At 61.1% G+C, this 13,053-nt stretch overlaps 1 protein-coding gene across 13 annotated transcripts; it reads right to left on the minus strand.

The window, feature by feature from the left end:
* Nucleotides 1-1,828: 1,828 nt before the first annotated feature.
* On the minus strand, nt 1,829-12,781 carry LOC120407671 (avidin-like). 13 transcript variants are annotated; one of them, XM_039543496.1, is made up of 7 exons: nt 12,629-12,718; nt 8,525-8,623; nt 6,193-6,653; nt 5,592-5,802; nt 3,632-3,752; nt 2,467-2,734; nt 1,829-2,041 (listed from the first exon to the last, which is right to left on the minus strand). In XM_039543496.1, exons 3-6 carry the CDS (start codon nt 6,307-6,309, stop codon nt 2,491-2,493), a joined length of 693 nt encoding a protein of 230 aa, XP_039399430.1. In that variant the 5' UTR covers nt 6,310-6,653; nt 8,525-8,623; nt 12,629-12,718; the 3' UTR covers nt 1,829-2,041; nt 2,467-2,490. The 13 variants fall into 13 exon arrangements, with proteins under 13 accessions (XP_039399430.1, XP_039399438.1, XP_039399439.1 ...); XM_039543504.1 differs by lacking the exon at nt 8,525-8,623 and adding an exon at nt 8,997-9,126 and having other exon boundaries at nt 6,193-6,282; XM_039543505.1 differs by lacking the exons at nt 6,193-6,653; nt 8,525-8,623 and adding an exon at nt 8,997-9,126.
* Between the last annotated feature and the right edge of the window lie 272 nt (nt 12,782-13,053).

Genomic DNA, 13,053 nt, shown 5'->3' on the forward strand with positions numbered 1-13,053 from the left:
AAGAGTGGTACATTTATACAAATAGGATGAACACCCCCAGTACATTATAAGCTTTGTAGTGGTACCTTACACGAGACCTTTTGCATGAAGCATATTCCAGTTACATTAGCATATTTTCATAAAATCATACCGAGTGCAACATCACAACGACTTCAACCCTGATGAAGCCTGGAAAGCTGAATGGAGTGCACAAGAAGTCACAAATAAACACCTCGTAAAAAACCCGATGCAGAAGATCCCTGGCTTCAATCTCCCTCAAAGCTCATTGGAACCCCAACCCGTAGCCGCACAAACCATGGCAGATGCAGCTACTTGCTGCACAAATGGAAAATTAAAGACTCTCCAGTATGCAACTGGTCACCCAGAACAGACCATGGATCATATAATGACTCAATGCCCGATTCACAGATACGAAGGAGGCACCACAGTGATACACGCCACTGCTCCTGATGCAGTTATCGCACTTAACCATGTGAATGTAAAATTAAAGTTCTTGCCCTACATTTCCACCAGCCATACGAAGACGTGGTGGTGCTCCTTTAGCATCCCCAGTGTCCAGGGCCCCCCCGACTGTCTGGCAGCTTCCCGCTTCTGACGTAATTAACACATTTTTGATGTTCGTTTTGAGTCTTTGGCCAGTTGCTCTTCGTATTGTTTATAGGCCTAATCAACACTTGAGTTGATGCTCCTTTCTATTGTTTTCACTACGATTTGACTTCCAATTTTTAAAGGTACCTTTTGCCTCCAACCACCTCTTTTTCTGTTAGCCACGGTGGCTTTTTTTTTGGTCCCTTTACTACTTTTTTATTTTGGGGTTACATTTAATTTGAGCCTCTATTATGGTGTTTAAATAGTTTCCAGGCAGTTTGCAGGCATTTCCCTCTTGTGACTGTTCCTTTTCATTTCTGTTTAACTAGCCTCCTCCTTTCTGCGTAGTTCCCCTTTCTGAAGTTAAATGCTACAGTGCTGAGCTCCTGCTCCCCAGAGGCTTCCTCCCCCTTTGGATTATTGCTCCAGTGTGTTAACGTGGGCCTGCCCCAGGGACTGACCCCTCCACCCTCTGCACCAGGGCCAGCCACTCCCGTGCTCCGTGGGCTGTTCAAATCCCAGGAGATGAGGTCAGGTCCCACTTCAAGGCCTCTCTCTTCCTGCTCTATCATGGGGGGCAGGGTTTCCAACTCCTCCAATCGGATTCAAGCAGCAGTGGGATTTTAGTCAGGGGTGGGTGAAAACATGTGACTTTGAACCTCCAGAGCTTTAATCCACAGGTTTGCCCATCCCTTTCCCCGTGCCGGGTCCCTCCGGAGCGTTACGCCGCCAGTGGAGGGTTTCAAGGGAGAACCACACAGAACTGAGCCCTGTTTTTCCAATGGAAAATGTTTATTTGGCTCCTGGTGCCTAGAACTCAAGGTTGGCAGTGCCGGATTCCCGATAGAAATGAAACCTCGGGCTGAGAGCGCCAGACAGGAACCTCCTGAGCGAAGGGCTGTTTAGCAGGAAGGGCGTCTCCTCGGGGCTGTACAACGGCTGTTGCACTCTCTGCCCAGGCAATGGGCAGTGAGCAAAGGAGCAAACCAGGGGATGAACCTGCCAAGGGGCGTCCCAGGAAGGGCCCGGCTCATGGGAGAGAATCGGCACCTGGCAGGGAATCCAGGGAGGGGCAGGTGGGAATCACGGCTCAGCAACAGCTTCAGCCCAAGAGCAATAAAAACACCAGAGACTCATTTGCCTCCCGCACTAGAACTTTACTGGGAAAGGAACTAAACCGCAGCGTGGGGGCCGCAGGAAGCGACTCTGGAGTGGCGAGAACCAGAGAGCGAAGGGAGATGGAGACAGAGACAGCGCCTCTGCAGCCCAGCAAACAGCCCTGACACCGGGCGAGACGCTCTCGAGAGATCTCAGACAATTCCAGACGGGGGGACCAGGAGCCCTGGGGCTGCAGAGTGGGGTCACGGTGCTGCTGGGTCACCGGGCACCGTCGCTCCTCACAGATTCACCTACGTTCCATCACTTGATCCGGGTGAAAACATTTGTGCCGACCCTGCGGGGAATCGCAGAATTCATAGATTCATAGAGCAACAGTCAGAAGTAAGGCTACAATTCTGACACGGACGTCACGGATTCTGTGACCTTCCGTGACCTCCAGGACTTCTTCTGGGGCAGGGATGGAGCAGCTGTCAGCACCGGGGTCTCTGGAGCTGCGGCCGGAGTGCGGGGAGGCACCAGAACCGGCAGCCAACCTTGGGGCCGCCGGGCAGTGGTCCCCAGCCTGCTGGAGCAGCGGCTGTGGTTGGGTCAGCTCCTGCGGGGCTGGAGCAGCAGTGGTCAGCCCCTGCTGCAGGAGCAGCTGCAAGCCCCGGCAGGCTCTGTTTGTTTCTCTGTTTGTTGCAGGCTTCCATGAATTTTTGTTCATTGCCCACGACCAGTCCCTGACTTTCACTACAAATCCCTGGGACAGACTCTTACCCTTAGTCAGAAGGGACCATCAGCTCATCCAGTCTGATCTGTGCAGCACAGGCCAGCCACGCTGCCCCCCACCCTGAGCCCAGTAACTCGCGAATGGCTGAAGCATCTTCCAGAAAAGCAGCCGGGTTTGATCTGAAGCCCGTGAGGAGCTGGAGAACCCAGCACTGCCCTGGGCCCTTTGCTCCAAGGGTTAAACATTTGGGCCTTATTTCTGATGGGAATTTGTCCGGCTTCAGCTTCCAGCCTTTGGTTCTTGTCCAGCCTTTCCCTGCGAGAGTGAGCAGCCCGTCAGCGCCTGGTATTTTCCCTCTGTGGTTTGTTCTCACCTGTTATTTGTCCAGCACAAACCATGTGCTCGGTGCTGCCCCAGACAGGGTGGGAGAGGGCGAGGGGGGGCGAAGGGGCAGAAAGTGCATCAGCCTCAGAAGGAGAAAAGACCAAAGAAGGACACCCCCCTCCCAGGCCACCTGCCTGAGCACCACGGCCTGGGGAAACGTCTCCTCCAGGCTGCGCCTCGGGGGGCGCCCGGCCGCCCAGCCCAGGGAGGCAGCGTGGCTGTGGGCACCCCGCACTGGCACGGCCTCAGAGCCACCCAGCAGCACCCAGGGGACGGGCAGGGACTCTGGGGGCTGCTTATCCCCGTGGTGCTCAGCAGGGCCATTGGGGGCAGGGACCCGCCAGCAGCCACCCGCTCAAAGCTCCCCTTGGTGCCCCGGGAGGTGCCCCCGGGCAGGCAGCCTCCCTCCCCCACCCTCCTCCATATGGGCCTCTCCATAAGGTGGACAGGCCGAGGGCACTAGCAGCCCCGTGAGGGGAAGGGTGTGTGCTGCGTCATGGGGCAACTCGGCCTGTGCTGGGGCCCGGCCCAGGGTGACAGCAGGAAAGGGCTTTGCCAGGGTTAGGGTTAGGGTCAGGGGTCAGGGTCAGGGGTCGGAGTAGGGTTAAGACACTGTAGGGCAAAGAGTCCCCACGGGTCTGTGACTCTGGGCTGAGAGCCCTGCCCTGTCCCCACAGGCTGGTTTTCCTACATCTCCAGCGCTAGGAGCCCTTTGACCAGAGCCAGGATCCCAGCCCTGCCCTCGGCACAGAGACGGCCCCAGGCCCTGCAGTCCCAGCTCCGCAGGCGGCTCCTTCGCTCCTGGGCAGCCTGTGCCCAGTCACCCACCTGGTCGCTTTCCAGTCGGCGCTGGGGGATCTGACCTCCTGGCGCAGCAGCCACATGGTCTTCAGAATCTCCTCCCCGTTATCATCCATGAAGCACTGGCCCACGAAGACGGTCACTGAGTCTGTGGGGGAACCGGACAGGCGTGAAAGTCAGTGAGGCCCCTGAGAGACAGACCCAGACCTCAGGGAAGGAGGAGGAGTTGCTTAAAGCGCGACTGGAGTGGAAGGAACCGCTACAGAATAGAACAGAAACTCGTGTTTTAGGTGGAGCTGGCAGCAGCACCTAGAGTTAAGAGCCCCTGACGTTTTCCATTATAAGACCCTGTTCTCAGTTGATTATAATTTGCTGCATTTCATAAGAACAATCACACTGGGTCAGACTAGCCCAGTATCCTGTCTTCTGACAGTGGCCAGTGCCAGGTGCCCCAGAGGGAATCAACGGAACAGGGAATCATCGAGTGATCCATCCCCAGTCACCCCTTCCCAGCTTCTGGCAGAGTTCGGCTGAAGTTTCCCATGCCAGGCACCTGCCTCAGGCTGGTGGGGTTTTGGGTTCTTTTACTTTTTATCATAATATGGTTCAGCCATTTCCAAGAACAAGGTTGGGGGAAAATACGTTAATTTTGCCATGTTAAAAATTGCGTATCAGCATCTCAGTGGGAAGTTTGAGTGCCCCACGCTTGAGCTGGGGCCTGACACTTGGCAGCGGGGGAGACTGGCCTTTTGCAAGTTACGAAAAATCGCCCTCACACATGCTCAGTGGACACTTGTTAGAGTTTGGCAGCTAAGTGCCCCCAAGAGTCCCCGAGCGTGGGGCTGAGCAGGACTTTCCCTGCAATTGCCTCTTTGGCCCGGGCACCGGCACTGGGAGCGGAGAACTTGCCTTTCCTGTGCGCTCGCTGGCCCCTGCTCTCCCCGGGCCGGGCGGAGGGGCAGCGGGCGCAGCCTGTCTGCAATGCAGAGGGGTGAAGAGATGCAGGACAGGTCAGAGTAGGGTGGAGGGGGCAGAGGGGTCGGGAGGGCAGATGAGGATGGGGCAGGCCAGGGAAACGGGGGGTAGGAAGTGGGGGGATAGAGATGGGGGAGGGGCAGAAGGGAATGGGGAAGACTAATGGGATGGGGCTGGAGGCAGGGGCTGAATGGACGTTCCTGCCTCAGGTTCCCCTGCTTCTTCCTTCCCCCCCCCCCCCCCGTAAGCCTTAAGGCTCTGTCCCCACCCCTCAGTCTGCTCTGGTTTGCACTCCCTCCTCAGGCTCCCCCTCCACCCGTGTCTCACAGCCCCTGCGGCTGCAGGGGACACGCTCCTGCTTCCCCCCCAGCCCCTGCCCACTGCTGCGGAGCCCCCCAGTCATGGTCCCTGGCGCGTCCTGCTGAGCGAGGCCTCTCAGCCAGCCTGGGGAGGCCGACAAGTGCCCTGTGCACACCGGATGGCTGAGCGCGGAGCCAGGGGCTGGCGCTGTCCAGCGCCTAGCGCCACAGAGGCCTCGGCACTACCTACTACAGACAGTGACGCGCAGGGCTCTCCAGCGCCCCCAGCAGGCTGCCGTGGACAAGCCAGGCTGGAGACAAAGCAGCTCGCGGTGCCCCCCAGCGCCTCTCGTCCCCAGAGCACTTGCTGAGCTGGCGAGGTGGGCAGGTGATGGGGGAGGTGCCCAAGGGCCCTCGGCGAGTCCCAGGCAGAGCCCAGGATGGACCCCAGGGCTTCGGAGACACAGCCCAGCGTAGGCGATGGGCCGGGCGGGGGGCGAGGCCGGGCCCCAGCCCTTTGGTTTGCGGTTGGTACATTAGTATCTCGTTTCCGGTCTGTTCAGTGCTGGCTCAGAGCGCTGGCACTGGCCAGAGCTGAGCGTTAAGGGGCCGGAAGAGCAGAGGATGGTGCAGAGACTGGGCGGGGAAGTGTTTCAGCCTGGTTAGCACTGAATTCCCCTCCACCCCGGGCACCGAACCCTCGGGCCACGTACTTGAGAAAGTCCAGCTCACGGTGAAGCCAAAGGTCGGCTGCTTCCTCTGGCTCTTGCGGTTCTGGGACCCCTTCAGGGGAGACACCAGGATGCGTTTGTCGGTGGCCGTCACCGCCGTGAGGTACGAACCGGTGAATCCCCCCTCGGCGTTCACGGCAGAGATGGTCATGTTAGAGCCCAGCTCATTCCTCCACAATCCAGACAGGACGCACTGAAAGAGGGACACAGTCAGCAGGATGGGTCCCCCCACAGTGCTGCAGGGTCAAACACTCCCCCAGGCCAGGAACGCAGGAGCCAGACCCACAAACCAGGAGAGGAACAGCGCAGGGTCTGTGATCGAATTCCTGTGACCCAGAGGGAAGCCTCTTTCTCTGCCCCAAACCTGCAGAGAACGGCTGGCTCAGGGGTTCGATCCCTCCTGTGCTGTGTTTTTCTCCTCGCGCACTGACTCCGGCAGTTCCCATTCCCCACAGGAACACTCGGCCCCTTTCCAAACCCTGCTCCGCTGTTGGCCTCAGCGAGATCTCATGGCATGAGGTCCATGTCTTGATCACATGCTATTTTCCCACAGGCCCCATCTCATTCAGTGCTCAGTACCGACCTGCTCTGGGGCAGTGCAGGGAATGAGCCGTAGGACCCCTGCCTCCTTTGTTGCAGAAGCTGGAAGGTGCGGAGTGACTGAGGCAGGGGACTGCAGGAAGAGAGAGGACAGTCTCATGGTGGCGACAGCTGAATGCTGCCCCGGGGATGAGATTCTGTCCCTGCCTCTGCCACACGGGTCCCATGTGATGCTGGGCAAGTCACCTACGCCAGCCTTGTCACCGAGAGCCCCAGTGCGCTCTCATTTTCTGGGTGCCTGACTCGAGACGACGTGGGTGAGATTCGCAGAAGGGCGGGGCCCTCACTGCTGCGGTCAGTGGGAGCTGGGCTTCGAGCGTGGAAAGTGCTCTCAAGAACCAAGTTCTCTGACAAACCAGACCCTTGGCCTCACAAATGGGACATCCAAAATTAGCCAGCACTTGTGACGGATCTGGCCTTGACCTCGGCATCCCCGTTCCTCACCTGTAAAACGGGGACACTTCATAGTCATGGATTATGGGGCCGAAGGGCCCTGCCGATCATGTGTGTCACTGCTGGCTGCGCCAGAGCAGAGCTCTGAGGAAGACACCTAGTCTTGACTTTAAAACTCCACCACATCCCTAGGTGAGTTGTTAATTCCCCTCCTGGTTAAAATTTACACCTTGTTCTGCCTTTGGCTGCTAGAGCAAGTTGCTGGCTGCTTCCAGAAATCTCTGCCCCACGTACGGACTTGTGTTCCATGTTCCAGTGACTGCTGAGCCGTCTCTGGGATAAACTAAATAGCTTGAGCTGCTTTCTCTCACCAGAAGGCAGATATTCTAGGCAGATCATTCTCCTCTCTCTCTTCAGAGCCCTTCCCAAGAGTTTCCATGAACATAAACTCATGAATAGTTAAAAGCAGCAAAGAGTCCTGTGGACCTTATAGACTAACAGACGTATTGAAGCCTGAGCTTTTGTGGGTAAACACCCACTTCGTCGGATGCATGACATGCTCCAATATGTGTGTTAGTCTATAAGCTGCCACAGGACTCTCTGTTGCTTTTTACAGATCCAGACTATCACGGCTCCCCCTCTGATACCTGACATCATGAATATTGTAACCCACTAAAATGCTCCAGCAAGAGCTACCTAGAGAAACCCAGGAGGAAATGAACAGCTCTGTGTTCAGTGCAGGCTTTAAACGGTGCACAGTAAGGGTATGGCTACACTTACGGTTTGCAGCGCTGGTAGTTTGTAGCGCTGGTCATCCAGCTGTGTAGGAGCAGCGCTGGTGTGTGGCCACATTTGGAGCATTTGCAGCGCTGTTGGGAGTGCTGCATTATGGGCAGCTATCCCAGCATTCAAGTGCACCAACGTGCTTTTCAAAAGAGGGGGGTGGAGGGTGGTGTACTGTGACAGGGAGCGGGGGGAAAGAGAGAGGGGATTTTTGGAGCCAACACTGTGTGTTAGCTTCCTGGATTGGAAAAAATCACAAAATGTTCATGAGCCCTTAGTCTTAACTCTAATTGCAAACAGCCTGCCTCCAACACAGACTGCCCCCTTTTCACTCACTCCCTGTGGTGTACTGTGACAGGGAGCGGGGAAGAGAGAGATTGGAAAAATCACAAAATGTTTGCAAACCCTAACAGCCTGCATCCAACACTGTTTCCCCTGCCTCTCATTTGATCGTTCACAGCCAGGTACAGATAGCTCCTGTTTGCTGTGATCAGTGTTTGTTTTTATAGATAAGCAGTTCAAACGGAGCTCCCATCGGCTCCGTTCTGTTTCATTCACTCTGCCTGCCTGCCTGCCTCTCATTTGATTGTTTACAGCCAGGTACAGAACGGAGCTCCGATCGGAGCTCGTTCACAACAAAACAAAGAGAGTGATTTATAAAAGCATTCTGGGATACACCTTATTCCCTGGAGGCCAATCACAGCGCTGGTGTGTGGCCACACTTGATGACCAGCGCTGCAGCACCAGCGCTGGAATCCTTATTCCCCATGCCGAGTGAGGTGTACGGCCAGCGCTGCAGCCAGGGAGTTGCAGCGCTGGAAGTGCCCTGCAGGTGTGGCCACTTACTAATTGCAGCGCTGGTGGAGGCTTTCCAGCGCTGCAACTCGCCAGTGTAGCCATACCCTAAGTAAAGCCCAGGGCTACGCCTGAATAATGAGCATAAAAGCAAATCTTGCATAACAAGGCATTGAATGAGTGCACTGACTGAGGCCTCAGCGGATGCCTGTATGCACTGACGGAGCTGTCTGTGACTGTGGAGTTAGAGACTGTAGCATGGGGCTGATGTACAAAGCAGCTGAAGTAAGGTTGTCTGGGCAACCTGGTATTCCCTGATTTCTGAGTGCCTGACTTTTTCTTACCATTCTCTTAACGTTGGGTTTTGGAAGTTATATAAGTCCCTGGGAAGCCCTCCCGAGGAGCCCGGGTTCCGGTTTGGCCATCCCAGCTCAAAGCAGACCCTGCAGGAGTCGAGGGGTTCGCAAAGGGGTGACAAGGGTGGGTACAGATGTACGGGGGGAGACAGAGAGGAGACACGTAAGAGCTAAACATGACAGAGGGACACATGATAGTGGAGATTCCCGGGTGCTGCTGCTCACTCTCACAACACGGGAACATTAAATAAAACTGAAAAGCAGCACATTTAAAACTCATCCAAAGGAAATACGTTCTCATACTATGCACAGTCTGTGGAACTCCCTGCCACATGATTTCATCAAGGCCAAAAGCTTAGCACTGTCCAGAAAAGGCTCAGACATTTCTGCAGTGAATGAAACCAGACTGAAATAGAACAGTAACGATTCAAACAAATACAAGTTTTGGGAGGGCTCTGACCCGTCCTGCTTCAGGGCAGGAGTGCACCCCTGACTGCTGGGTTCAGTCGGAAGCTCTTCTGGGGCACAGTAATCGCATCACTGCCTCCTCCGTGCTTCCTCGCACCTTCCTCTGAAGAAGCTGGTATTGGCTAGGTTTGGAGATGAGAAACTGAATTAATTGGCTCCATGGTGAATCCAGGCTGGGAATTCCCGCGTGCCCAATTTGCCCTGCTCTACCCTCGCAAAGGCAGGGCCATGGGACCCTAGTGCCAAACAGCCGGGGGTGACCGGCAGCCAGAGAAGGGGCGGGGTCATGCTATCAAACCAAAGGGAATCTTGTGTCCCAGTGCTCAGCCTGCTGCATCTGGGCCGCTCCTGCTTGGCCAGCTGCGTCTGCTCGCTGGGACACGGCTCCCCCAGCTGGCTCTGGGTATAGGGCTCCCCAGCACCGCACTGCCCATCCTCACACATTCACAGGGGGCATTTTCTGCCCACCCACTGCGACATTCTGCTCCCGGCTCCATCATCCGCCGGGCGCCCCAGGAGTTCTTTCCCGTCACAGTAACATAACAAACCCCAGAGCCATTCCTGCCCCTGCCCTTTGCGGGAGGTGGAATCTCCTGATGGGACGTGCAGCGGCTCAGCCCAAACGCTGCTGTAAGAGACGCTGCTGCTTTCCCCTGGGAGTAAAATCCCTGCAGGGGGGCAGTCCCTCTCCCCCTCGCCTCCCCAAGCCTCATTTCACTGCCGCTCGCCCTGGGCTGTCATGCTATCCTCCCTAAGCAAGAGCCCCCAGCCCAGCCCAGAGCCAGCGCCCAACCCCTTCGCCCTGCCTGAGACACCCCAGAGCCAGCGCCCAGCCCCCTCGGCCCCTCACCCCGCCCGGCCTGAGACACCCCAGAGCCAGCGCCCAGCCCCCTCGGCCCCTCACCCTGCCCAGCCTGAGACACCCCAGAGCCAGCGCCCAGCCCCCTCAGCCCCTCGCCCTGCCCCCGCCTGAGACACCCCAGAGCCAGTGCCCAGCCCCCTCGGCCCCTCACCCTGCCCGGTCTGAGACACCCCAGAGCCAGCGCCCAGCCCAGAGCCAGCACCCAGCCCCCTCGGCCCCTCACCCTGCCCCAGCCTGAGACACCCCAGAGCCAGCGCCCAGCCCCCTCGGCCCCTTGCTCTGCCCCAGCCTGAGACCCCCCAGAGCCAGCGCCAGGCCCCCTGGCCCCCACACCCTGCCCAGCCTGAGACACCCCAGAGCCAGCGCCTGGCCCCCTCGGCCCCTCACCCTGCCCCAGCCTGAGACACCCCAGAGCCAGCGCCCAGCCCCCTCGGCCCCTCACCCTGCCCCAGCCTGAGACACCCCAGAGCCAGCGCCCAGCCCCCTCGGCCCCTTGCTCTGCCCCAGCCTGAGACACCCCAGAGCCAGCGCCCAGCCCCCTTGACCCCTCACCCTGCCCAGCCTGAGACACCCCAGAGCCAGCGCCTGGCCCCCTCGGCCCCTCACCCTGCCCGGCCTGAGACACCCCAGAGCCAGCGCCCAGCCCCCTTGCCCTGCTCCAGCCTGAGACACCCCAGAGCCAGCGCCCAGCCCCCTCGGCCCCTCGCCCTGAGACACCCCAGAGCCAGCGCCCAGCCCCCTCGGCCCCTCGCCCTGCCCAGCCTGAGACACCCCAGAGCCAGCGCCCAGCCCCCTCGGCCCCTCGCCCTGCCCGGCCTGAGACACCCCAGAGCCAGCGCCCAGCCCCCTCGGCCCCTCGCCCTGCCCGGCCTGAGACACCCCAGAGCCAGCGCCCAGCCCCCTCGGCCCCGCGCCCAGCCGGACGCTGAGACACCCCAGAGCCCGCGCCCAGCCCCCTGGCCCCCTCACCCTGCCCAGCCTGAGACACCCCAGAGCCAGTGCCCAGCCCCCTCGGCCCCGCACCCTGCCGAGCCTGAGACACCCCAGAGCCAGCGCCCAGCCCCCTCGGCCCCTCGCCCTGCCCAGCCTGAGACACCCCAGAGCCAGCGCCCAGCCCCCTCGGCCCCTCGCCCTGCCCAGCCTGAGACACCCAGAGCCAGCGCCCAGCCCCCTCCGCCCCTCGCCCTGCGACCCCCCAGAGCCAGCGCCCAGCCCCCGTGGCCCCACGCCCCCCCCCGGCCGGACACCCCCCCGGGCCCCCGCCCAGCCCCCTCGGCCGCTCGCCCTGCCCCGGCCTGAGACACCCCAGAGCCAGCGCCCAGCCCTCTCGGCACCTCGCCCTGCCCCGGCCTGAGACACCCCAGAGCCAGCGCCCAGCCCCTCGGCCCCTCGCTCTGCCCAGCCTGAGACACCCCAGAGCCAGCGCCCAGCCCCCTCGGCCCCTCGCCCTGCCCTGCCTGAGACACCCCAGAGCCACCGCCCAGCCCCTCGGCCTCGCCCTGAGACACCCCAGAGCCAGCGCCCAGCCCCTTGGCCCCTCGCCCTGCACGGCCTGAGACACCCCAGAGCCAGCGCCCAGCCCCTTGGCCCTCGCCCTGCCCGGCCTGAGACACCCCAGAGCCAGCGCCCAGCCCCCTCGGCCCCTCGCCCTGCCCGGCCTGAGACACCCCAGAGCCAGCGCCCAGCCCCCTCGGCCCCTCACCCTGCCCCGGCCTGAGACGCCCCAGAGCCAGCGCCCAGCCCCTCGGCCCCTCGCCCTGAGACACCCCAGAGCCAGCGCCCAGCCCTCGGCCTCGCCCAGCCCCGGCCTGAGACACGCCAGAGCCAGCGCCCAGCCCCCTCGGCCCCTCACCCTGCCCAGCCTGAGACACACACAGCCAGCGCCCAGCCCCCTCGGCCTCTCGCCCTGCCCAGCCTGACACACCCCAGAGCCACCGCCCAGCCCCTCCGCCCCTCACCCTGCCCGAGACACCCCAGACCCAGCGCCCAGCCCCCTCGGCCCCTCACCCTGCCCAGCCTGAGACACCCCAGAGCCAGCCCCAGCCCCTCGGCCCCTCACCCTGCCTGAGACACCCCAGAGCCAGCGCCCAGCCCCTCGGCCCTCGCCCTGCCCGGCCTGAGACACCCCAGAGCCAGCGCCCAGCCCCTCGGACCCTCACCCTGCCCCAGCCTGAGACACCCAGAGCCAGCGCCCAGCCCCCTCGGCCTCTCGCCCTGCCCCAGCCTGAGACACCCCAGAGCCAGCGCCCAGCCCCCTCGGCCCCTCCCCCTGCCCAGCCTGAGACACCCCAGAGCCAGCGCCCAGCCCCCTCGGCCCCTCACCCTGCCCGGCCTGAGACACCCCAGAGCCAGCGCCCAGCCCCCTCGGCCCCTCACCCTGCCCAGCCTGAGACACCCAGAGCCAGCGCCCAGCCCCCTCGGCCCCTCACCCTGCCCAGCCTGAGACACCCCAGAGCCAGCGCCCAGCCCCCTCGGCCCCTCGCCCTGCCCGGCCTGAGACACCCCAGAGCCAGCGCCCAGCCCCCTCGGCCCCTCACCCTCCCAGCCTGAGACACCCAGAGCCAGCGCCCAGCCCCCTCGGCCCCTCGCCCTGCCCGGCCTGAGACACCCAGAGCCAGCGCCCAGCCCCCTCGGCCCCTCACCCTGCCCAGCCTGAGACACCCCAGAGCCAGCGCCCAGCCCCCTCGGCCCCTCACCCTGCCCAGCCTGAGACACCCCAGAGCCAGCGCCCAGCCCCCTCGGCCCCTCACCCTGCCCTGTACCTTTTTATCTGAGGAGGCCCCGAGGGTCACCAGAGGCAGGGCGAGGAGCAGGGAGAAGACGACTTTCCCCATAGTCTCTGGGAGTGGCAGATGCCAGGTGAGTCTTCCAGACGCTCATGTCTGGGGCTCCTGGTCAGGCTCCTATTTATTGCTCCAATGACCTCCCTCACTGGCAGTGCCAGGTATTGAGCAACCGCTGGCTTTTGAAAGTTGTTTTTTTCCTGCATCGGGAACCGAATTTCCCAGAAGTGTTTGCCAGTGGCTGACCAGGTGCCGCCTGCCCTGCGGGTGGGGAGGGTTTGGCCGCTCGCTGGCCAGGCCCGCGTGGGCCAGGGGGGCCGGGGGTTGACACAAGCGCAGCGCGGAGTGGGCCGTGCTGACCGGAGGGCACCGCTCCCTGCCCGGGGGTGCAGAGTGGAGCTCTA

The sequence above is a fragment of the Mauremys reevesii genome, linkage group 6 (assembly GCF_016161935.1).
Source record: "Mauremys reevesii isolate NIE-2019 linkage group 6, ASM1616193v1, whole genome shotgun sequence".
In the NCBI taxonomy this organism is placed as follows: Eukaryota; Metazoa; Chordata; order Testudines; family Geoemydidae; genus Mauremys; species Mauremys reevesii.

Excerpts from the sequence above, each read along its gene's own strand:
- LOC120407671 (XM_039543494.1), bottom strand. The coding sequence starts at position 8,920 with ATGTCTGAGCCTTTTCTGGACAGTGCTAAGCTTTTGGCCTTGATGAAA. Across the intron at positions 3,753-5,591 it reads CGTGAGCTGGACTTTCTCAA|ACTCAGTGACCGTCTTCGTG; the intron begins GTACGTGGCCCG and ends GTTCCCCCACAG. Across the intron at positions 2,735-3,631 it reads GCCGACTGGAAAGCGACCAG|GGAAAGGCTGGACAAGAACC; the intron begins GTGGGTGACTGG and ends TCACTCTCGCAG.